Below are 26472 nucleotides of genomic sequence, written 5' to 3' on the forward strand. Positions count from 1 at the left end.
TTTTGTTTCCATTCCATCTTTGTACTCTGGAAGTCTGCATCCAAATGGTAAACTCCTTTGCAGGAAATTTATCTAAAAGGACAATTACGTATAATCTTTTGCAGGATAATAGGCATAAAGAGAATTTACGCAATGATGATCACACTTCATCAGAGGTATCAGTTTGGTGACTTTGTTATATAAACTCTTTTACCTTTTCTTTTTTGTTTTGTGTGTGTGTGTGTGTGTGTGTGTTAAATAAAAGAGAAAAATCTTCCGTTGCAATTTGTTAGATTTTGAGATCTTCCCAGGGATTCATTGCTTTACCCACAGTACAAAACACCTTGGCGTTCTGTTGTTCTAATCCCATCTTTTACTTGCTTGAATTAGGAGGAGGTCACTTCCCTACGTGCAAAAGTTGCAATGCTAGAGGAGGAACTTCGTAAATCTCGTCAAGAGGCTGCTGACAATCACAATCTGTGCTGTCGATTAGAAAAGGTATATTTTTTTCCCCTTACGTTATATCCTTTAATTATCCACATTGTATTAAAATAATTTATTTATTTGTGCAGGAACTGAAGGAGCTAAAAGATTATGAACAACAAATGAAGCCAAAGGTTTGCTTTCTGAAGGACATGGGTTTTACAATATATTTACCTTTGGCTGATTTAGTAGTTAATTAATATTGCAGTTACCAGTAATCTTACTAGTAATGTTCCTGCCATATTGGTTCTCTTCTTCATATTAAAGGCATTTACTTTCTATCTGATAAGTTTTGTGTCGTGAACCTCACAGGTTCATGACTGCAACAAATGGAATCATGAGAGGGAGTAAAACTTTCGCCTAAATAACAAGCATCTAAATGATTCAATGAGATTCTGGAGCTTACAAAAGTAGGAAAGTACTAAAGATTTATTTGTTTTCTCGTGAAAAAAAGAGCTGGAAATGTATAGATTTAGTTAAACAGGCAAAAATATATTTCTTGATCTCAGTCATTTTATATTGTTGGCATGCAAAAGGAAACTATACCCTGAAATAATCATCATGGTGGAGGGTCAGAATAATTTTCTTCTTTATGCAGTGGACATGAACGACATTGCACTACTGCCTAAGAAGTTAAGCTGCTCTGGAGGTTTGCCGTAGTTAAATTTTGGAGATGTGTCTGTAAGGCATCATTTTAGGGCAGTAGCATATTCTTGTCCAGAATTCAAGTGTTCTGATGAAAGTATCTTAGAATTTAATTACTTAATTCTTCTGTCTGCTGGAATCTTTATGTTGAATTTTAGTTTTCAATGTGTGATTCATGTGCATGCTTAAGTTTCTTACAGGGTATATGTCATTTGAAGACGGTGTAAACTTTATTTATATTTTATGCCCATTTTTAGTATCCTTTCTTTCTTGTTGCAGAGAATGAAAATGATATCTGATCTACTGATATCTGTCTCAAAGGCAGAGAGACAGGAAGCTAGGATAAAAGTTCGCCAGGATTCTTTAAGACTTGGCAATGTAGGCGTGATAAGGTATCCTGTCTTGGTGCATTTTTGATTGATGTAAGAGGAAATAAAATAAATGAAAATTTTCAAAGGAAAAAACTGAAATTGAGAAGAATTCCAGACACAGTAGAATGCAGAGAACTTAACTAAATTGGGATTATGATGTTTCTATTTATGTGTGAGTCCTTCATCTATTTGATTTAAGTTATATCTGCATCTCGAGCTTTCAGTAGCATATCCCATCAAGCATGGCAAAAGAAGTGATTAAACATGCTTGATTCAAGGCTATTTACTATTTTATTGGAAGCTAACGTTGGTGTGATAAAAAAAATTATATATGTCTCTAATGCCAACCAAAACAAATATTCCACATTCAGATTGTGTCTCATTTTCAGAGAAGAAATTGCACGCTAAAAGCTAGGTAATATGGTACAGTTAGTTACCGCATGGCATATCTACATTGGGTGTGTATTTTTGTAACTGTGGGTTCTGATATTCTTACGTGTAAAAGGAAAATTCATTTCTATGAATGGGCACTTGTGGGTTTTTCCATTGTGGTGAGGAAACTGCAGGTGGCTCTCCATAGATGTAGGCATATTGCCAATCCTTGTTTACTGTCTGTCTCTCTCTCAGCAATTCTTATTTTAATCTATGTCCGTTGAGTGCCTTTTTTTTTTTTTGTTTTTGTTGATTATTTAGGTTACTCATGTTTTCTTTGTCTGTTGTAGAGCTGGAACTGTTATATCTGAAGAATTTGAACTGGAAACTTACTAATAAAGCATGATAAGCTTAGACATCCATAGTTTCAAAGTAATCCTAATTAATAATCCTTAAGACTGTAATTACTTTAACTCATATTTTTTGGCATGAATTCCAACTTCAAAACTGAAATCAAGTATTAAACTTACTAAATTGTTAGGATTCTAACCAAAATGAACCAAATAAAGTAAATTTAGAACCCATAGAATTTTATGAATCCCAGCAGAACTTGCAAATTTACTGAAATGACCCCTGCTGCTGTGGTACTTTGAACACTAACATACCATTATCAATAATCTAAAATAAGTCACCTTTTTGCGTGCATTTGTAATATTTTCGATTCATCATTTGACTTTTTAGAGACAATTGGTGGAAACAAAGGAGGCTGTTGAGAGGCAGCGGAAATCTTTGAAGAAACGACAATCTGGTAAAACATTTACCTTTTAGTGCTTGGTGACACCCATATGCTACTCTTTTAGTATTATTTGAGGTAGTTGGAATGTAAGATTCAGGAATACCTATCAAGTACCTTTTGATCTTTTAGTTGGTCAAGTACTAAACTGTGATTAGTATTTTAGCATCTCTCTTTTTGCTAAGGCGTCTATTAAGATTTTGTTGCCCTCAAACTATTTTACCATATTTATAATTTTTTTTTTTCATCAGTCCTCATGCTGTTATGGCTTTTGCTGATCAACAGAAAATTATGTTTGCTCTAAGGTTTTCTGGTACATATTCTTGCTAACCTCCAGTGGGCATTTCCCGTTATCATTCAACACTTGGGCAGTTGTCCTCTTTATGGCCTGTTATCTCTTTTCAGAGAGAATGGAGCTGAATGGTCCTTTTGAAACTCTAGAACATGAACTTAATGCTCATTCATGGATCTGTTTCAACAATTTTGACTCAATATCTCTCCGTTTGTTAATTGGCACGACATTTTGAGACTATAATAGTTTATCTATTGACTTGTAGGAATCATTGAAATCATGATTGGGTAATTTCATACCGGAGCTTTCGGGCCAAAAAATCCAAAGGTATACCCCTTTAGTCTAAAAAGTCCTGCTCCGAAGATATCTTATGTACATCTGATGGGCAGCTTGTATACGGTCTTCTAGGAGATGGTATGGGGTCTTGTGCTCATTCGGACATGCTTATCTCGCCTGCTTGATGCCTCATTAAGAATTGCATACGCAACATAAATTGATCCCCAAAATTCGTGCCACTCTAGAACCGTTTAACAATTTTGACCGAATATCCCTCTATCTGTTGCTTGGCATGACATTTTGATACCACAATATTTCATCTATTGACATGTGTGAAGCATTAAATCTTCCTTGAACAATTTTATACTGGAGCTTTCGGGCAAAAAATCCAAAGGTATACTTATTTGGTTTAAGAAGCCCTATAACTAGTCCTACTTCAGAGCCGATACCTTTTGCACGTCTTATGGACTTCTCGTATAGGGGCTTCTAGGTGATAATATGGATTCTTGTAGTCGTTTGAACATGCTTTTCTCGCCTGCTCAATGCCTCATTAAGAATTGCATGTGCAATTTAAATTCATCCCTAAAATCTGTGCCACTCTAGAAGCAATCGACAGTTTTGAACCAATATCTCTCTTTCTGTTGCTTGACATGACATTTTGAGACTATAATACTTCATTTATTGACCATTAGGAAGCATTGACATCATGCTTGGGCCATTTCATGCTGGAGCTTCTAGGCCTAAAAATTCGAAAGTATACCCATTTGGTCTTAGAAGCCTTGTAACTAGTCATGCTCCGAAGCCGATATCTTCTGTACGTCTAACGGGCAACTCATATTGGGTCTTCTAGGTGATAGGAAGGGGTCTTACAGTCAGCAGGACATACTTTTCTTGTCTGCTTGATACCTCATTGAGAATTGCATACGCAGTATATATTCATCCCCAAAATTCCTGCCACTTCGGAAGCATTCGATAATTTTTAACCTCTATCTCTCTGTCTGTTGCTTGGCATGACATTTTGTGACTATAATACTTCGTGTATTGACCTGTAGGAAACATTAAAAGCTTTTTCGGGTCATTTCATACTGAATCTTCCGCCCAAAAATTAAAAGATATACCCTTTTGGTCTAAGAAGCCCTGTAATAAGTCTTGCTCAGGAGCCGATATCTTTTGTACATCTTATGGCTAGCTCTTATTGGGTCTTCTAAGTGATATTCTAGAGTCTTGTGCTATGTTAGACATGCTTATCTCTCCTGCTTGATGCCTCATTAAGAATTACATATGCAACATAAATTGATCCCTAAAATCAGTGTCACTCCGAAAGAGTTTGACAATTTTGACCTAATATCTGTCTTTTTATTGTTTAGCATGATATTTTGAGACTATAATATTTCATTTATTGACCTGTACGAAGCATTGAAATCTTGCTCGAGTCATATTATGTCGAAGCTTCTGTGCCAAAAATCCAAAGGTATACCCCTTTGGTCTAAGAAGTCTTGTAATTAGTCCTGCTCCGGAGCCGTGCTTTCCACTTTTTTTTAAAATGACATTTTCATAATTAAAATTAGGGTAAATTATTATGTAGTCCCTCAGGTTTTACATAACTATCCAACTAATCCCAAGTTTTGCGCAAATATCTAATTAGTCCCTCAAGTTTAACTCTGTCTAATTAAAAGGTCCTTCTGTCCGAAAAGTTGATTTTTTTCCGTTAATTGAAGACTAAAAGCCTAAAATACCCCTCCCTTCACTTCTTTGAACTCTTCTAATTAATGTCTTCTAATCTTCAATTGCCATAAAACACTGTTTTAGATTGGCTTGGCTTGAAAAGCCTTCTATTCTTGAATTATCTATGAATTGCAGAGCATCAAGAGCATTGTCGAATTGGCATGGATAGCGATGCTCCGGAAGAAGCCGGTAGTTGACAGAAATAATTATACAGACAGTTTGCGAGCAAGACGGTAGCAAAAGTCATCGTAAAGTTTTGAATTGGGTGCAAACAGAGTAAAACCACCGCCGTGGATGAAGAAAATAACTGGCAAGCCACCGCCATTTGTGGTGGTGGTGGCACTGGGACTGTAGAGGCGAAACCATAGGTTTCGCTTCTTATCAACGGTGATATCAGTGGTTTTGACGCCTTTGATTGGTTTCTTGGATGAAGAAGTTCTAAAGTTGAAAAAGCTCATCGAAAAACGGTTGAAGGACCCACCAGAGAGACGGACAACGTCAGATAAGAAGCCTAAAAAATACTAGGAGAGCTTAGGTTTCCATGGCAGCTCCGGCCACTGTGATCTGTTTTGGGCCATCTATGTCTCTTGTAGCAGAGAGAGCACAATTTTTAGTATACAAAATAATACCATAAACTTTTTATATTATTAAATATGAGAAATCAATATTAGTTATTATAATAATTAATATAGTAATCATTTTTTTTTTAGAACAACATTTATATTTTTAACATTTTTTCTTTTTTATTAAAGTATATGAACATACAACTAATGTTTTGGTTGCTTTTTTTTAAGAAAAAATTTCAATGTATCATATGATTTGTTAACATAACGTATACCATAATTTTATATTTTATATATATTTCCAGTGAGTTTTATTTTCTATTTTATATCAAACTATAACTCTTATAATATATTCTTTAGTAAATAATAAATAAATTACATTTATTTTTTATTGAAAAATTTCTTATAGGAAATACTTATAATCAATCAAATTAAAGATTTATTAAAAATAATAATCAAACATGTCATGTTCTTACTATATTTGACATATACCTTATATAGTATAATTTAACCAATCAAAATTCAACTATCTATAATTTTTTAATCAATAAAATTAAAATCCTTAAAATATATTCTTACCATATTTAATATGTATCTTGTTGGCTCAAGGTCGTTACAATACTCTATTTTGATGGTTAATAAAAATAATATATTGAAGATTTATTATGTAGACTGTGCTAAAACATGTGGAAACGCATTGGAGAGTTCAAAGAAGTGAAGGGAGAGGTATTTTAGTCTTTTAGTCTTCAATTAACGGAAAAAAATTAACTTTTCGGACGGAAGGACCTTTTAATTAGACGGAGTTAAACCTGAGGGACTAGTTAGATATTTGTGTAAAACTTGAGATTAGTTAGATAATTATGTAAAACCTGAGGGACTAAATAATAATTTTTCCTTAAAATTATAATATCTATAAATAATTTTTTCTATAAAATATTTTTATTTGAAAAAATAAAAATATTTAAGTAAAATAAAATTTTATATTATGCTTTAATAAATAATTAATTTTATTATTATTAATATATTATATCCTTTATTTTTAAAAAATTTTACAAAATGATAAAAAATGATATTATTATTATAAATAATCAATAGTAAAAATTCAAAAACTTTTACATACCAAATTTCTAAATTTATTTTATAATATTTTATTACTTTTAATTATGAAAGTTATCAATAATATTTGTTAAGTTAAATTAAAATATAATTTTTTATTATCATCAAGTGAACACAATTTTCATTTTCTGTTTTCTAGCTTTCATTTTGTAAAAAACTGTTTTATTAAAAAACAGAAAATAAAAAACAGAACACTGTTTTATGTAAGTAAACACACCCTTAATTCTTTTAATATTTTGCCTCTTTTACCAAATAAGGGGAAAAAATGCCATAACTTAACCATATGACTTTCAAAGTTTTACCAAATTATGATTATTTTACAATATTTAACTTAATGCAACATCTAAAGACAATTTTTTTTTTCCTTATTGAGACAACATTCCTAGGATTAAGGACATAAACACCCTTTGACAACTAACATTACATTTCATTATGCTCCTTGGATGATTGGTGAGTCTTCAAATGCTACCGGTAGAGTACTCGACATCGAACGTTGTCAGGCTAAGGACTTCTTGTTGGTTCAACTTTGCAGTTCCAATGTCAATGGAACGGTAAGATGATTGACCTAACAAATGTTCAGTCTCTTCACTATTTTGATGATAATCCCCTGATCTCTCATGCAATTTTCTCAATCTGCCAAGCTCTTCTGAAACTTGTTTCATAGTTGGCCTTTTCATGCCACTAACTCGTACGCATTGTTTTGCAAGCTCTGCAAAAACTTCAATCTCTTCCATTTCAGTCTCACTAGCTACATCAAAACAAAGTATCCCAGATAGCTCATTATTTTCTAGAGATGAGAGAAAATATTGAACGATGTTACTCTTTTCGCCGGATCTTGTGCTAGAATTTGGTTTCTCCCCTGTTAATAGTTCAACAAGAACCACTCCAAAGCTATAGACATCGCTCTTTTCAGTTAAATTACCTGTCATAAGATACTCTGGATCTAAATATCCAATAGTCCCTTGTATTCTTGTAGCCATATCAGATTGACCAGGAGAAATTAGTACTGAAGCTCCAAAATCAGATACTTTAGCAGTGTAAGTATCGTCTAAGAGTATATTACATGACTTGACATCGCCATGGATAATTGGGGGATCTGCTAAAGAATGCAAATAATCAAGTGCAAGCGCAGTCTCTGCTGCTACTCTTAGACGATTTTTCCATGTGGCTAATATTTTAGACTTGTTGTAATGGATATGCTGGGAAAGGGTTCCATGGGAAATGAATTCGTAAACTAATAAAGGAACTTTAGTCTCCAAACAAAGGCCTAATACCTTGACAACATTTCTATGGTTAACTTGTGAAACAATTCCAAGTTCTTGTTGAAATTCTTGATTTATTTGAGTCTTGTCTTTATCTTTAGGATTCTTTACTGCAACTTGGGTGTTATCTGCCAAAACTCCTTTATAAACATATCCGAAACCTCCTTCGCCAAGAAGTAAACTTTGATCATAATTTTTAGTAGCCTTTACTAACTCCGCTTCTCTGAAGATTCTTACCCTTTGGTGCTCCAATAACAAGCCTCCATTTTTCAAAAAGTTCCTCTCATTTCTTCGCCTCTTGTATAAAATGATGATCAGTAAGGCGATAATCATAATGGATGCAACCCCTCCAACAACTATAAAAAAGTCGAAAGATCAGTTAATTACTGATGGTTAAAAAACTTGATTAAAGAAGAAAAACAAGAGGATTGAGTTGATATAGTATTAGTACCTGCAGCAATAGTTGTAATGCGAAATCCTTGACAACCAACTTTACCATCACCGCGCATTCCAAATGGGCAACTGCATTTGTAGCTCCCAATTGTATTCTTGCAACTTCCATCGCATTTGTACTTGTCTGGTTCTTTGCACTCATCAATGTCTGTTATATAGATATGAAGTAATTAATTAGAGAAGAAATGAAAACCAATGAAAATGAAAAGTCAAAGTACAAGAAAAAATGAGGATGATTTGCTTAACTAATTATTACCTTGGCAACCTTGTGGAAGATAAGGATTTCCTGTAAATCCGTCTTTGCATATGCACCGATATCCCTTGCCATTTTCAGAGTATGTACAATTACTATTACTGCCACAAGCATATTTATTTGAATTTGAGCTCGATTGTGCAGCCTTACATCTCTCCTCTCTTACTACCCATTCAAGAACAACATCAGAAGAAACAAACTGTTTTGTGACCGGCGAACTTGGAAGAGCAGAGAGCTGCAGCTTTGAAACATCGAAAGTCCTTTCATCAGCTAGAAATGCGAATTCACACGGATTAAACTGCCAAACGCTGCTATGATTACTCGGACTTGCAAGATTAATTGTCAGTGTTTGAAGACTTTGTGGCACCGATGTTTGACAGCATCCAAAACCTGAGCAAGAACCATGTAGAGTAACATTCTTGTCACACAACGAGACACAACCGCTGCCAAAAGTCTCTGCAGCATCTCTCATAAGGGCTAAAGTATCACACCCAATAACTGTGAGCTTGTTTCGAGTATCGGAGAACCGAAACGGGCCATCTCCCAGACTAATATCTTGATCAAACTCAAGGGTCAACCCTGTCTCGTTGTAGCATTTAAATGCCGAGTCAATTCGAACGGAGATCGTTCCTTCTTCTACTGATATATTGTGAATAGGCATGTTTTCGCCAAAAAAAAGACGTGGAGGATCGTAACTTTCATTGCAATTAAACATGAAAAAGCTGTTCAGTGCACAGTTGGGATTAGAGATTGCAGAAGTGAAGTTGATTCCAAATGGGTATGGAACATGAACAGTGCCACATGTGTCAGGACAACCAGAAATTACATCTGTAGCTGTTGTCGTTTGGGATATTAATGGCAATATCACAAACCAGAAAGCCAGCATCTTTCTGGGACAGATTCAAAATACACAATCTAAAGAAACTTTGACATGTATAATGTATTTATGTAGATGAGTTATGCAAAGAAGATGATATTGATATCAGAGAAAAGGTCTTAGGTAAGGGAAAGAGTTGACCAAGTAGGCAAGTAATTATGTTGCTGTTATTATTATTTTGACCTCGAAATTAAATAAATAGTTAGTTATTATTACGAAGATTTATATTTTTAATTAATATTATTTTTAAACAGAACAATAAAACGATTGTTTTTGGAAAAAAATAAATTAACATTCCTAACTTATGATTGTGTAACTAACATTTACATCCCTCTAGTTTGATGAAATAACTTTCAGGCCCCTAACTTATGTCTTTATATGATTATGATTCCCTCCATTCGAAAAGACCTCCATTTGCCGTCTATTGTGTAAGAAAGGTCTGAATTGCCCCTTATAATTTTTTCATCTTGTCAAATGAACTTTTTTTTTTTTAAGGTTGAATTTCTTATTTTCGAACAGCTCGCCAACAGTTTAGCTAATTTAGAGCTTCTAACTTCCAAATAAAAATGAAGGTGACCAAGTCAAATACTATCAGTAAAATATTAATTACATGTTCTCAGACAAAACGTGTGAGGTTGGTATTCATCTTAATATCAAGGGAAGACTTGTAGTCAATGCAAGACTTAGGTTCTGTCCGATAAAAATTAACTATTTTAGTAATTGTTAAATATTCCGATGGCGGTTAAATTCTAAGAACTAATATAAATGATATACTAACGAACACAATAAATGATAAAAGTAAGATTTATGGGTTGTAATTCAATTGGCTCCGCACGCTAGACATGTGAGAAGAATTTTCATATTCGATTTCCACTAAATACACTTACAGAGAAGGATAAAGAAGTCTTACTGTGATTAAATTTCGAGCCGAATTAGGCTGTACCGTAAAATTATTGCTGAGCATTAAATTCTACACTACCACACATTAAGTTCTACACCAGTATTCGGTTGATACCGAATCTTCTTTACAAGTTGAAAGATGCATTGTAGCTAACTATTGTACTACGTTTTGACATAGTCAAGCACCAATAGTAAAATAGAAACAAACAACACAACCAAAACTTATATTTATTCACTAGTACTAGTATGTATGTATTTTTAATGAATAAAAAAAAAATCATAGATCCAAATATTTTTTAAACTTCAAAAATCATGGATTTTTTTTTTTTAATTGTTGAGAAAATTCATCATTTTTCATAAATACATATGTAAAATTCACCAACAGTTTATTGAATGAACTCATATAGTTAAGTTTATTGAATGAATTCAAGATTGAATTTCTTATTTTCAAGCAGCTCACCAATAGTTTAGCTAATTTAGAGCTTCTAACTTCCAAATAAAAATGAAGGTGACTAAGTGAAATACTATCAATGAAATTTAGAATATCTTAAAATAGCTTTAGTCATAGCTGATTTAAAAATTACATTTTATACTAATGAGTGTTTAGATGAGTGGTTTGACACTTTTTTCCCCTTAGGTGAGGTCGAGTGTTCCATCTTCATGGATTGAGCAAATACTAGCTGAGAACACTTTATTCTTATAAAAAAGACTTTTAAATAATAAAAGTAAGACCTATAGGTTGTGGCTCAATTGGCACCACAGGCTAGACATGTGGAAAGAGTTCTCGCATTCTATTCCCACTAAATACACTTGTAGGAAAAAGTAAAGAGGTCTAAAGGTCTAACATTGAGCCGAATTAGGCGGTCAGCATTAAATTCTACACTATCACACATTAAATTCTACATTAATATACGGATTGATACTTAATGTTTTTTACAAGTTGAAAGATGCATTGATAGCTAACTATTGTACTACGTTTTGACATAGTCAAGCACCAATAGTAAAAATAGAAACAAACAACACAACCTAAACTTATATTCATTCACTACTACTAGTATGTGTGTATTTTTAATGAATAAAAAAAAAAATCATAGATCCAAATATTTTTTAAACTTCAAAAATCATGGATGCATTTTTTTTATCGTTGAGAAAATTCATCATTTTTCATAAATACATATGTAAAATTCACCAAATTTGCGATAACCTTTACGGCGGAGAGGACTTCAACTTCTTATATCTTCTACAAGATTACTCGGGCTTGCAAGATTAATTCTCAGTGTTTTAAGACTTTGTGGCACCGATGTTTGACAGCATCCAAAACCTGAGCAAGAACCGTGTAGAGTAACATTCTTGTCACACAACGAAACACAACCGCTGCCAAAAGTCTCTGCAGCATCTCTCATAAGGGCTAAAGTATCACACCCAATAGCTGTGAGCTTGTTTCGAGTATCGGAGAACCGAAACGGGCCATTTCCCAGTCTAATATTTTGATCAAACTTAAGGGTCAACCCTGTCTTGTTGTAGCATTTAAATGCCGAGTCAATTCGAACGGAGATCGTTCCTTCTTCAACTGATATATTATGAATAGGCATGTTTCGGCCAAAAAATAGACGTGGAGGATCGTAACTTACATTGCAAGTAAACATGAAAAAGCTGTTCAGTGCGCAGTTGGGATTAGAGATTCCAGAAGTGAAGTTGATTCCAAATGGGTATGGAACATGAACAGTGCCACATGTGTCAGGACAACCAGAAATTACATCTGTAGCTGTTGTCGTTTGGGATATTAATGGCAATATCACAAACCAGAAAGCCAACATCCTTCTTGAACAGATTTCAAATACACAATCTAAAGAAACTTGGACATGTATAATGTATTTATACAGATGAGTTATGCGAAGAAGATGATATTGATATCAGAGAAAAGGTCTTAGGTAAGGGACCAAGTAGGCAAGTAATTTGTGCCAGCTTCGTACGGAGTCCCTTTCTTGCAAGAAAAAATAGTAAGAAATTTGAAATTTCAATGTATTTGTTGTTAATTACTGATTAATGAGATTTAATATAATTAATTGGTATGTGTTGTCAAAGCAGATGGCTGTTTAATATATTTGGTGAACTTGGAGGTGGCTGATTACTACAGGGTCTGGGAAGGGCAGTTGGAGCCGGCAAGAAGAAAACTTGTGTGCCAGGTTATGCATGAAATTACAAATTATGTTGTTAATGTTGTTATTATTGTTATTAATAGGAGAAGGGCAGGAACGGATCAACAAAAATTTCATGAAATCTTAATGTTATTAAGTGTAACTATTATGTTGTCAAACTATATTAATATAAAGAAAAATATTTTGTATCACCATATATTTATATTTAGAATTTTCTAAATTCCTCCCGATAGAAGGGCCTAAATTTTAAATTCCTACCTCAGAGTTTAAATTCGTAAAGATGCAGTCCATTTGAATGTATAAAATTAGTATATTTATTTGGGTTGCACGTGATCAAGATTAAATCGAGTTTATTGAGTTAAAATATCCATAATGGATAAACAAGTTAATAATTTTTTTTACTCAACCCAATCTCTTACATACATAATCCATAATGGACATGACATGGATTGAATAGAAATCCCTAAATCAACAAGAATTGCATATGCAAAATCTGTACCACTCTGAAAGCATTCAATAGTTTTGACCCAATATTTTTCTTTCTATTGCTTGGCACGATATTTTGAAACTATAATACTTCGTCTATTAACTTGTAGGAAGCATTGAACTCTTGCTCAGGCCATTTCATACCGGAGCTTCTAGTCAAAATATCTAAAGGTGTACCTCTTTGATTTAAGAAGCCCTGTAACAAGTCCTGCTCAAGAGTTGATATCTTCTATATGTCTTATGATCAGCTCGTATAGGATCTTCTCATTAATATTATGAGGTCTTCTGCTCAGCTAGATATGCTTATCTCACCTGCTCGATGTCTCTTTAAAAATCGCATATGCAACATAAATTGATCTCCAAAATCTATGCCACTCCGAAAGCATTCGACAATTTTGACCTTATATCTCTTTGTAAGTTGCTTGGCATCTATAGCATTTTGAGACTAATATTTCGTCTTTTGACCTGTAGAAAGCATTGAAATTTTTCGGACCATTGCATGTTGGAGATTTCGGCAAAAAATCTAAAGGTATACCCCTTTGGTTTAAAAAGCCCTATAACTAGTCCTACTCTGGAACTGATATCTTCTACATGTCTGACAAGCAGCACATATAGGGTCTTATAGGTGATAGTATGGGGTCTTAAGGAAGGTGGACATGCTTTTCTTGCCTGCTCGAGCCTCATTAAGAATTGCACAAGCAATATAAATTTATCCCCAAAATTTGCGCCACTCCGGAAGCATTTGACAATTTTGACCCAAATATCTCTCCGTTTGTTGCTTGGCACGACATTTTGAGACTATAATACTTTGTCTATTGACCTGTAGAAATCATTGAAATCATGCTTAGGTAATTTCATGCCGGAGCTTTTGGGCTAAAAAATCCAAAGGTATACCCCTTTAGTCTAAAAAGTCCTGCTCTGAAGCTGATATCTTATGTACATCTGATGGGCAGCTTGTATAGGGTCTTCTAGGAGATGGTATGGGGTCTTGTGCTCATTCGTACATGCTTATCTTGCTTGCTTGATGCCTCATTAAGAATTGCATATGCAACATAAATTGATCCCCAAAATCCGTGCCACTCCAGAACCGTTTGACAATTTTGACCAAATATCTCTCTATCTGTTGCTTGACATGACACTTTGATACCACAATATTTCATCTATTGACATGTACGAAGCATTAAATCTTCCTCGAACAATTTTATATTGGAGCTTTCGGGCAAAAAATCCAAAGGTATACTTATTTGGTTTAAGAAGCCCTATAACTAGCCCTACTTCAGAGCCGATACCTTTTGCACGTCTTATGGACTTCTCGTATAGGGGCTTCTAGGTGATAGTATGGATTCTTGTAGTCATTTGAACATGTTTTTCTCGCCTGCTCAATGCCTCATTAAGAATTGCATATACAATTTAAATTCATCCCTAAAATCTGTGCCACTCTAGAAGCAATCGACAGTTTTGAACCAATATCTCTCTTTTTGTTGCTTGACATGATATTTTGAGACAATAATACTTCATTTATTGACCTTTAGGAAGCATTGACATCATGCTTGGGCCATTTCATGCTGGAGCTTCTAGGCCTAAAAATCTGAAAGTATACTCATTTGGTCTTAGAAGCCTTGTAACTAGTCATGCTCCGGAGCTGATATCTTCTGTATCTCTAACGGGCGACTCATATTGGGTCTTCTAGGTGATAGTATGGGTTCTTACAGTCAGTAAGGCATACTTTTCTTGTCTGCTCGATACCTTATTGAGAATTACATATGCAGTATATATTCATTGCCAAAATCCGTGCCACTTCAAAAGCATTCGATAATTTTGAACCAATATATCTTTCTGTCTGTTGCTTGGCATGACATTTTGAGACTATAATACTTCGTCTATTGACCTATAGGAAACATTAAAAGCTTTCTCAGGACATTTCATACTGAATCTTCTGCCAAAAATTTAAAAGAGATACCCCTTTGGTCTAAGAAACCCTGTAATGAGTCTTGCTCAAGAGTCGATATCTTTTGTACATATTATGGCTAGCTCTTATTGGGTCTCCTAAGTGATATTCTAGAGTCTTGTGCTCTGTCAGACATGGTTATCTCACCTGCTTGATGCCTCATTAAGAATTACATACGTAACATAAATTGATCCCTAAAATCAGTGTCACTCCGGAAGAGTTTGACAATTTTGACCTAATATCTCTCTTTCTATTACTTGGCATGATATTTTGAGACTATAATATTTCGTTTATTGACCTGTACGAAGCATTGAAATCTTGCTCGGATCATATTATGCCAAAGCTTCTGCGCCAAAAATCCAAAGGTATACCCCTTTAGTCTAAGAAGTCTTGTAATTAGTCCTGCTCCGCAGCCGTGCTTTCCACTTTTTTTAAAATGAAATTTTCATAATTAAAATTATAATATCAAAAAATAATTTTTTCTATAAAATATTTTTATTTGAAAAAAATAAAAATATTTAAGTAAAATAAAATTTTATATTATGCTTTAATAAATAATTAATTTTATTATTATTAATATATTATATCCTTTATTTTTAAAAAATTTTACAAAATGATAAAAAATGATATTATTATTATAAATAATCAATAGTAAAAATTCAAAAACTTTTACATACCAAATTTCTAAATTTATTTTATAATATTTTATTACTTTTAATTATGAAAGTTATCAATAATATTTGTTAAGTTAAATTAAAATATAATTTTTTATTATCATCAAGTGAACACAATTTTCATTTTCTGTTTTCTAGCTTTCATTTTGTAAAAAACTGTTTTATTAAAAAACAGAAAATAAAAAACAGAACACTGTTTTATGTAAGTAAACACACCCTTAATTCTTTTAATATTTTGCCTCTTTTACCAAATAAGGGGAAAAAATGCCATAACTTAACCATATGACTTTCAAAGTTTTACCAAATTATGATTATTTTACAATATTTAACTTAATGCAACATCTAAAGACAATTTTTTTTTTCCTTATTGAGACAACATTCCTAGGATTAAGGACATAAACACCCTTTGACAACTAACATTACATTTCATTATGCTCCTTGGATGATTGGTGAGTCTTCAAATGCTACCGGTAGAGTACTCGACATCGAACGTTGTCAGGCTAAGGACTTCTTGTTGGTTCAACTTTGCAGTTCCAATGTCAATGGAACGGTAAGATGATTGACCTAACAAATGTTCAGTCTCTTCACTATTTTGATGATAATCCCCTGATCTCTCATGCAATTTTCTCAATCTGCCAAGCTCTTCTGAAACTTGTTTCATAGTTGGCCTTTTCATGCCACTAACTCGTACGCATTGTTTTGCAAGCTCTGCAAAAACTTCAATCTCTTCCATTTCAGTCTCACTAGCTACATCAAAACAAAGTATCCCAGATAGCTCATTATTTTCTAGAGATGAGAGAAAATATTGAACGATGTTACTCTTTTCGCCAGATCTTGTGCTAGAATTTGGTTTCTCCCCTGTTAATAGTTCAACAAGAACCACTCCAAAGCTATAGACATCGCTCTTTTCAGTTAAATTACCTGTCATAAGATACTCTGGATCTAAATATCCAATAGTCCCTTGTATTCTTGTAGCCATATCAGATTGACCAGGAGAAATTAGTACTGAAGCTCCAAAATCAGATACTTTAGCAGTGTAAGTATCGTCTAAGAGTATATTACATGACTTGACATCGCCATGGATAATTGGGGGATCTGCTAAAGAATGCAAATAATCAAGTGCAAGCGCAGTCTCTGCTGCTACTCTTAGACGATTTTTCCATGTGGCTAATATTTTAGACCTGTTGTAATGGATATGCTGGGAAAGGGTTCCATGGGAAATGAATTCGTAAACTAATAAAGGAACTTTAGTCTCCAAACAAAGGCCTAATACCTTGACAACATTTCTATGGTTAACTTGTGAAACAATGCCAAGTTCTTGTTGAAATTCTTTATTTATTTGAGTCATGTCTTTATCTTTAGGCTTCTTTACTGCAACTTGGGTGTTATCTGCTAAAACTCCTTTATAAACATATCCGAAACCTCCTTCGCCAAGAAGTAAACTTCGATCATAATTTTTAGTAGCCTTTACTAACTCCGCTTCTCTGAAGATTCTTACCCTTTGGTGCTCCAATAACAAGCCTCCATTTTTCAAAAAGTTCCTCTCATTTCTTCGCCTCTTGTATAGAATGATGATCAGGAAAGCGATAATCATAATGGATGCATCCCTCCAACAACTATAAAAAAGTCGAAAGATCAGTTAATTACTGATGGTTAAAAAACTTGATTAAAGAAGAAAAACAAGAGGATTGAGTTGAGATAATATTAGTACTTGCAGCAATAGTTGTAATGCGAAATCCTTGACAACCAACTTTACCATCACCGCGCATTCCAAGTGGGCAACTGCATTTGTAGCTCCCAATTGTATTCTTGCAACTTCCATCGCATTTGTACTTGCCTAGTTCTTTGCACTCATCAATGTCTGTTATATAGATATGAAGTAATTAATTAGAGAAGAAATGAAAACCAATAAAAATGAAAATTCAAAGTACAAGAAAAAATGAGGATGATTTGCTTGACTAATTATTACCTTGGCAACCTTGTGGAAGATAAGGATTTCCTGTAAATCCATCTTTGCATATGCACCGATATCCCTTGCCATTTTCAGAGTTTGTACAATTACTATTACTGCCACAAGCATATCTATTGGAATTTGAGCTCGATTGTGCAGCCTCACAACTTTCCTCTCTTACTACCCATTCAATAACGACATCAGAAAAAACAACCTGTTTTGTGACCCGCGAACTTAGAAGAGCAGAAAGCTGCAGCTTTGAAACATTGAAAGTCCTTTCATCAGCTAGAAATGCGAATTCACACGGATTAAACCGCCAAACGCTGCTATGATTAGTCTGACTTGCAAGACGAATTGTCAGTGTTTTAAGACTTTGTGGCACCGATGTTTGACAGCATCCAAAACCTGAGCACGAACCTTGTAGAGTAACATTCTCGTCACACAACGAAACACAACCACTGCCAAAAGTCTTTGCAGCATCTCTCATAAGGGCTAAAGTATCACATCCAATAGCTGTGAGCTTGTTTCGAGTATCGGAGAACCGAAACGGGCCATTTCCCAGATAAATACTTTGATAAAACCCAAAGGCGAACCCTGTCTCGTTGTAGCAATTATATGCCGAGCCAATTCGAACGGAGATCGTTCCTTCTTCTACTGATATATCGTGAATAGGCATGTTTTCGCCAAAAAATAGACGTGGAGGATCGTAACGTGCATTGCAAATAAACATGAAAAAGCTGTTCAGTGCACAGTTGGGATTAGGGATTCCAGAAGTGAAGTTGATTCCAAATGGGTATGGAACATGAACAGTGCCACATGTGTCAGGACAACCAGAAATTACATCTGTAGCTGTTGTCGTTTGGGATATTAATGGCAATATCACAAACCAGAAAGCCAGCATCTTTCTTGGACAGATTTCAAATACACAATCTAAAGAAACTTAGACATGTATAATGTATTTATGTAGATGAGTTATGCAAAGAAGATGATATTGATATCAGAGAAAAGGTCTTACGTAAGGGAAAGAGTTTACCAAGTAGGCAAGTAATTTGTGCCCGCTTCACACGAAGTCCCTTTCTTGCAAGAAACAATAGTAAGAAATTTGAAATTTTAATGTCATTTGTTGTCAATTACTGATTAATGAGATTTAATATAATTAATTGGTATGTGTTGTCAAAGCAGATAGCTGTTTAATATATTTGGTGAACTTGGAGGTGGTTGATTAATATAGGGTCTGGGAATGGCAGTTGGAGGCGGCAAGAAGAAAACTTGTGTGCCAGGTTATGCATGAAATTATAAATTATGTTGTTAATGTTGTTATTATTGTTATTAATAAATTATAAATTATGTTGTTAATGTTGTTATTATTGTTATTAATAGGAGACGAGCAGGAACGGATCAACAAAAATTCCATGAAATCTTAATGTTATTAAGTGTAACTATTATGTTGTCAAACTATATTAACACAAAGAAAAACATTTTGTATCACCATATATTTATATATAGAATTTTCTAAAGTCCTCCCGATTGAAGGGCCTAAATTTTAAATTCCTACCTCAGAGTTTAAATTCGTAGAGATGCAGTCCATTTGAATGTATAAATTAGTGTATTTATTTGGGTTGCACAAGATCAAGATTAAATCGAGTTTATTGAGTCAAAATATCCATAATGGATAAAATGAGTTAATAATTTTTTTACTCAACCCAATCTTCCAATCTTTTACATACATAATTCATGGTTTAGAAATAAAAACATGTTGGACATGACATGGATTGAATAGGAATCCCTAAATCAACATGAATTGCATATGCAAAATCTGTACCACTCTGAAAACATTCAACAATTTTGACCCAATATTTTTCTGTCTATTGCTTGGCACAACATTTTGAAACTATAATACTTCGTCTATTAACCTGTAGGAAGCATTGAAATCTTGCTCAGGCCATTTCATACCAGAGCTTCCAGCCAAAATATTTAAAGGTATACCCCTTTGGTCTAAGAAGCCATGTAACAAGTCTTGCCCAAGAGCTGATATCTTCTGTACGTCTTATGACCAGCTCGTATAGGATTTTCTAAGTGATATTCTAGAGTCTTGTGCTCTATCAGACATGCTTATCTGACCTGCTTGATGCCTCATTAAGAATTATATACACAACATAAATTGATCCCTAAAATCAGTGTCACTTTGGAAGAGTTTAACAATTTTGACCTAATATCTCTCTTTTTGTTGCTTGGCATGATATTTTGAAACTATAATATTTCGTTTATTGACCTGTACGAGGCATTGAAATCTTGCTCGGGTCATATTACGCTGAACCTTCCACGCCAAAATTTCAAAGGTATACCCTTTTGGTCTAAGAAGTCTTGTAATTAGTCCTGCTCCGGAGCCGTGCTTTCCACTTTTTTTTTAAAATGACATTTTCATAATTAAAATTATAATATCTATAAATAATTTTTTCTATAAAATATTTTTATTTGAAAAAATGAAAATATTTAAGTAAAATAAAATTTTATATTATGCTTTAATAAATAAATAATTTCATTATTATTAATATATTATATCCTTTATTTTTAAAAAATTTTACAAAATGATAAAAAATGATATTATTATTATAAATAATCAATGGTAAAAATTCCAAAACTTTTACATACCAAATTTCTAAATTTATTTTATAATGTTTTATTACTTTTAATTATGAAAGTTATAAATAATATTTGTTAAGTTATATTAAAATACAATTTTTTATTATTATCAAGTGAACACAATTTTCATTTTCTGTTTTCTAGTTTTCATTTTATAAAAAAACTGTTTTATTAAAAAACAGAAAATAGAAAATAGGAAACTGTTTTATGTAAGTAAACACACCCTTAATTTCTTTAATATTTTCCCTCCTTTACCAAATAAGGGAAAAATGCCATAACTTAACAATATGACTTTCAAAGTTTTACCAAATTATGATTATTTTACAATATTTAACTTAATGCAACGTCTAAAGACAATTTTTTTTTTTTTTCCTTATTGAGACAACATTCCTAGGATTAAGGACATAAACACCCATTGACAACTAACATTAAATTTCATTATGCTCCTTGGATGATTGGTGAGTCTTCAAATGCTACCAGTAGAGTACTCGACATCGAACGTTGTCAGGCTAAGGACTTCTTGTTGGTTCATGAAAAATATACCAACATCACTCATCTTTTTCTTCTTTCTAAATAACTACCACCAATGCCAAATCATCCATTTTCCACCTTGCTTTGTCTTATTTCAGTTGATACAGCTCATCAATACCAGTACATGCTCTGTTAGCATCTTACTGGTTACAAATAAATTACAGCTAGCATTTTAGGAATTATTCTTGTATATTCTTTTCTTTTAATCTAAGGGTCAGGATAGTTTTTAAGTTTACTTGTACAGCTATCTCAGTAGTATATATAGCAAACTTATTGTTGTAATTAAACAACTTTTCTGGAATACATGAGAAATTCCTCATTTTGAGCCTCCATTAAATCGAAGCACTGATTTTTACAGAATCTGAAATTTATCGATCCTTTTTTTTCATGGTATCAGAGCAGGTTTTGCAATGCTTTTAAACCACCATGGTTGACCCAACTGACATAGAAAACACAAAGGCAGCAAGACAAATACAGAGCCAAGCAAACACTGCCATGGAGGAAGCTCTAAATCTTGATAACTCAGATCACCCAAACCTTTCATTGGTAAGTGTTCAGTTAACTGGCTTAAATTATATGTCATGGAAAAGGTCGATGATTATAGCTCTTAGGGCTAAAGATAAGCTGGGATTCATAAATGGAACTTGTGCTAGACCTGCATTTGGATCTCCTCTGTATGACAAATGGATGAAAGTAGATAGCATGGTTATTTCTTGGATTTTAAATTCTATTGCCAAAAATGTTGTGGAAACCTTCCTATATTCTGATTCAGCCAAGGATTTATGGGATGAAATACATCATAGGTTTGGTGAAAGTAATGGACCATTACTTTACCAAGTTCAGAAGGCCATTTGCAATTTATCTCAAGGAAATCTAACAGTTGTCGACTATTATGCTAAAATGAAGAAGTTATGGGATGAACTTCACTGTCTTAAACAACTGCCAGTTTGCACTTGTGAGGCATCATCAGCCATGTCTGATATGGAAAGCAATGATAGATTGATTCAGTTTTTAATGGGTTTAAATGATACTTATGAAACCACCAGAAACCAAATTTTGATGATGGAGCCTCTGCCATCAATCAGTAAAGCATACTCCATGATATTCAGTGTTGCCAAACAGAAAGAGATTCAGCTATCTACCAATGAAATTATAGAGATACCAGCTGCAATGGCAGTACAGACACAAAGGAGGACAAATATATATGAAAGTTCAAGGAGGAATTCTGGAAAGAAAGAAGATCAATACTGTACAAACTGCAAAACTTCAGGTCACACTAGAGCAAGCTGCTTCAAAATTATAGGATATCCAGATTGGTGGGAAGACTTAAGGCAGAAAAGAAAGGCTGCAAATGCAAAGGCAAATGCTGTGACTAGAGATTTTGACAGTCCACTTGAAATGAATCATGCAGGAGGAGCATCTTCAAATGAAGATCATTGGGATATGAATTTGAAGAAGAATCCACAACAACAGAGTGCAGCAGCCAACACTGTCTCATTTGCAGGTACAACTTCTACTTTTGATTATGTTAGACTGAATTGCAAGGAAACTGGTAAATGGGTTGTTGATTCTGGATGTACAGACCATATGACTGGTAATTCTTCATTCTTTGAGACTATACATAAACTTGGGAACCCAAAAACAGTAAGATTGCCTGATGGAACCTTTAAAACAGTAACTCATTTTGGAAAGATTAAACTTAGTGGTAGAATCCACTTGATCGATACCTTGTTTTTACCAAGTTTTGATTGTAACCTTATCTCAGTGACAAAATTAACCAAAACTTGCAATACATCAGCCCACTTATATCCAAACTATTGCATTTTGCAGGATTTGCTGAGTAGGGATATCATTGCTATTGGAAAAGTGTCGGAGGGTCTATATATCTTGAGTCAAAGTTCTTTCTTCGTTAAGCCAATGTCAAAAGTTAATCATGTAAATCAAGTTCAAAGAATGAACAAGTCCACATTGTGGCATTTCAGATTAGGACATTTATCTGTTCAAAGGTTAAATCATTCAAATGTAAAAGATATTGACAATGTAAATGAGTTAGTCTGTGATGTTTGTCATTTATCCAAGCAGCAGAGACTGCCTTTCTATCCTTCTAATCATTTATCTCCATTACCTTTTGATTTGGTTCACATTGATTTATGGGGACCTTATAGAATTAAATCCATCACAGGTGCTATCTACATGGTCACTATTGTTGATGATCATAGTAGATACACATGGACTTATATGATTAAGGATAAAACTCAGGTTCATAATGTTATTGTCAATTTCTTAAATCTGATAGAGACACAATTTAGTAAGAAGATTAAGTCCATTAGATCTGATAATGGAACAGAATATATGAATGTCAAATGTCATGATCTATTCACTTCTAAAGGGATCCATCACCAAAAGTCTTGTGCCTATAGCCCACAGTAGAACGGCATTGTGGAAAGAAAGTATAAAACGTTACTGCAAGTTGCTAGGTCTTTAATGTTCCAGTCAAGTCTTCCAAAATGTTTTTGGTCAGAGCTGCTGTTAGCTGCAACCCATATATCCAACAGAATACCTTCACAAACCTTAAACTGGAAATGACCCTTTGAAGCCTTACACAAACAGAAACTTGACCTTTCTCATTTAAGAATCATCGGGTGTCTGTGTTATGCTACCCATGTAACACCCCATAAAGACAAATTCGATCCTAGAGCTATTAAGTGTGCATTATTGGGATATGCAAATGATCAAAAGGCATATAGATTGTATGACCTCAAAAACAAATGCATAATTACATCTAGAGATGTAATATTCCATGAAGCATTTTTTCCTTATAAAGAACATTACTCCATTGAACCAAATGACTGTCCTTTACCAACCAACATTGATATCACCCAAAACCTTTATGACACAGAACCAACACCAACACCTGAGCACCAATTTCAAAACCCACAACCAGAAACAACTGAAAACACCAATGACCAGACTGAAGCCAATACCAGTAACCAATCAGAACCCATGTTTCCTGTCACAATTCCTTTGCAAAATAGTAGCTCTGATAGTCAATTTACAGAAATGATACCTAGGAGGTCAACTAGAATTGTAAATAGGCCAATCTGGATGCAAGATTATGTTTCATTTGTTCAAAACAATAGCAATGATGACTCTACTGCAGAGTCTACCTCAAACATGCATGATTTACCATTTGATAGCACCTTTCCCAAATTTACCTTATCTGCAGCCTATTATACCTTCCAAAAACAGATTCAGCAACTCCATGAACCATCAACTTATAATAAGGCAAAACATTATCAAAATTGGATTAAAGCTATGCAAATGGAGATAACTGCATTAGAAAATAACAAAACCTGGACTGTTACTTCATTGCCAAAGGGAAAAAGAGTAATTGGATGTAAATGGGTTTATAGGATTAAATATAAACCAAATGGGGAGGTGGATAGGTACAAGGCAAGGCTTGTAGCAAAGGGATATAACCAGCAGCTAGGGCTTGATTATACTGAGAATTTCTCACCAGTAGCTAAACTTGTGACTGTCAGATTGTTTTTGGCTATAGCAGCTGCATATAATTGGCCCATCTTGCAATTAGACATTAATAATGCATATTTGCATGGATCCTTGGATGAAGAATTGTATATGACACCTCCCCCTGGCTATAACAAGGCTGAACAAGGACAGGTTTGCAAGCTCAAAAAATCAATCTATGGCCTTAAACAGGCTGGTAGGCAATGGAACAAAGAGCTGACAGCAAAGCTCAATCAGTTTGGATTTACACAATCCATGAATGATCATTGTTTGTTTACAAAAGGCGCAGGTTCAGACTTTATAATGTTGTTAGTTTATGTTGATGATTTGCTTTTAGCAAGTGAAAATGAGTTTCTTATAGGAGAAGTTAAGTTCTTCCTTCATAAAGAGTTCACAATTAAAGACTTAGGCCATGCAAAATATTTCCTTGGTTTGGAAATAGCAAGGTCAGAACATGGGATTATAGTCACTCAGCACAAATATATTCTGGACATGATTCATGATGCAGGACTTTCAAATGCAAAAACAGTCAACACTCCAGCAATTCAAGGACTCAAATTAACTGTAGAAATGGGACCTTACCTTGAAGATGTTGAACAATATAGAAGAATAATTGGGAGGCTGCTATATTTGAATTTAACTAGACCTGACATAACACATGCAGTGCAACAACTTAGCCAATTTATGCAAAGACCTTGTGAGCAACACTACAAGGCAGCATTGCATGTCTTGAAATACTTGAAAGGTACTCCTTCAAAAGGCTTGTTCTTCCCTGCAACCAATGATTTCAAGTTAACTGCATACTGTGATGCTGATTGGGCATCATGCCCACTGACCAGAAAATCAACAACTGGGTATTGTGTCTTTCTTGGAAATGCTTTGATCTCTTGGAAATCAAAGAAACAAAGCACTGTCAGTAGAAGTTCTGCAGAATCAGAGTATAGAGCTTTAGCAGTTACTGTTTGTGAATTAATATAGCTTTCATACATCTTAAAAGACCTCCAGATTCCATTAACTCTTCCCATACCCTTATATTGTGATAACAGTGCTGCTTTACACATTGCCCAAAATCCAGTTTTCCATGAGAGAACCAAACATATTGATATTGATTGCCATCTTGTGAGGAATCAGTTACAAGCTGGATTTATCCTTCCTACTCACATAAACACCAAAAATCAAATAGCTGACATCCTCACTAAACCCCTCCATTCTCCTTTATTTAACCACATCCTCTCCAAGATGGGTTTGGCAGATTTCTCCCCAACTCCATCTTGAGGGGGGTGTGAAAAATATACCAACATCACTCATCTTTTTCTTCTTTCTAAATAACTACCACCAATGCCAAAACATCCATTTTCCACCTTGCTTTGTCTTATTTCAGTTGATACAGCTCATCAATACCAGTACATGCTCTGTTAGCATTTACTGGTTACAAATAAATTACAGCTAGCATTTTAGGAATTATTCTTGTATATTCTTTTCTTTTAATCTAAGGGTCAGGATAGTTTTTAGGTTTACTTGTACAGCTATCTCAGTAGTATATATAGCAAACTTATTGTTGTAATTAAACAACTTTTCTGGAATACATGAGAAGTTCCTCATTTTGAGCCTCCATTAAATCGAAGCACTGATTTTTACAGAATCTGAAATTTATCGATCCTTTTTTTTCAGTTCAACTTTGCAGTTCCAATGTCAATGGAACGGTAAGATGATTGACCTAACAAATGTTCAGTCTCTTCACTATTTTGATGATAATCCCCTGATCTCTCATGCAATTTTCTCAATCTGCCAAGCTCTTCTAAAACTTGTTTCATAGTTGGCCTTTTCATGCCACTAACTCGTACACATTGTTTTGCAAAGAAAAAATGGTACAAGGCTTACCAGACATCTCGCTCCCAAATCAAATCTGTGATGGTTGTACTGTGGGGAAACAACATCGGAAAGCCTTTCCACATGCTACGATGTATAGAGCAAAAGAAAAACTTGAATTGGTGTATGGAGATCTCTGCGGCCCAATTACGCCAACAACTCCAGGAGGTAACAAATTCTTTTTGCTTCTAGTTGACGATTATTCACGATACATGTGGATTTTCTTGTTGAAAGGCAAACATGAGGCTTTCGAAGCGTTTAAGAAATTTAAGAAGACAGCTGAAATTGAAACAGAAAAGAAACTGAAGTGTTTCAGAACAGAT

General features: G+C 34.1%; 2 protein-coding genes, 2 long non-coding RNA genes and 1 pseudogene across 7 annotated transcripts; 2 read left to right on the forward strand and 3 right to left on the reverse strand.

Moving 5' to 3' along the window:
- Positions 1-96: 96 nt before the first annotated feature.
- LOC149498719 (uncharacterized) lies at positions 97-668 on the forward strand. The gene is made up of 3 exons (XR_016318856.1): positions 97-155; positions 370-477; positions 552-668. It is a non-coding gene; the product is annotated as an uncharacterized LOC149498719 (long non-coding RNA).
- A 4319-nt stretch (positions 669-4987) lies between these two features.
- LOC149498720 (putative carboxylesterase 18 pseudogene) lies at positions 4988-5514 on the reverse strand (annotated as a pseudogene).
- Positions 5515-6838: 1324 nt separating this feature from the next.
- On the reverse strand, positions 6839-12177 carry LOC105629420 (wall-associated receptor kinase 2). 3 transcript variants are annotated; one of them, XM_089725831.1, is made up of 4 exons: positions 12033-12177; positions 8587-9339; positions 8329-8478; positions 6839-8233 (listed from the first exon to the last, which is right to left on the reverse strand). In XM_089725831.1, the coding sequence occupies exons 1-4, from the start codon at positions 12175-12177 to the stop codon at positions 7074-7076; spliced, it is 2208 nt and encodes a 735-aa protein (XP_089581957.1). In that variant the 3' UTR covers positions 6839-7073. The 3 variants fall into 3 exon arrangements, with proteins under 3 accessions (XP_089581957.1, XP_089581959.1, XP_089581953.1); XM_089725833.1 differs by having other exon boundaries at positions 8587-8973; positions 11682-12177; XM_089725827.1 differs by lacking the exon at positions 12033-12177 and having other exon boundaries at positions 8587-9596.
- A 46-nt stretch (positions 12178-12223) lies between these two features.
- Positions 12224-12710, forward strand: LOC149498721 (uncharacterized). The gene is made up of 2 exons (XR_016322513.1): positions 12224-12360; positions 12449-12710. It is a non-coding gene; the product is annotated as an uncharacterized LOC149498721 (long non-coding RNA).
- Positions 12711-15849: 3139 nt separating this feature from the next.
- Positions 15850-18610, reverse strand: LOC105629415 (wall-associated receptor kinase 5-like). 2 transcript variants are annotated; one of them, XM_089725395.1, is made up of 3 exons: positions 17597-18610; positions 17339-17488; positions 17094-17243 (listed from the first exon to the last, which is right to left on the reverse strand). In XM_089725395.1, the coding sequence occupies exons 1-3, from the start codon at positions 18477-18479 to the stop codon at positions 17218-17220; spliced, it is 1059 nt and encodes a 352-aa protein (XP_089581521.1). In that variant the 5' UTR covers positions 18480-18610; the 3' UTR covers positions 17094-17217. The 2 variants fall into 2 exon arrangements, with proteins under 2 accessions (XP_089581493.1, XP_089581521.1); XM_089725367.1 differs by lacking the exon at positions 17597-18610 and having other exon boundaries at positions 15850-17243; positions 17339-17478.
- Between the last annotated feature and the right edge of the window lie 7862 nt (positions 18611-26472).

Source organism: Jatropha curcas, chromosome 1 (genome assembly GCF_041381405.1).
Source record: "Jatropha curcas cultivar XTBG-Jc1 chromosome 1, XTBG_Jcur_1.0, whole genome shotgun sequence".
In the NCBI taxonomy this organism is placed as follows: Eukaryota; Viridiplantae; Streptophyta; class Magnoliopsida; order Malpighiales; family Euphorbiaceae; genus Jatropha; species Jatropha curcas.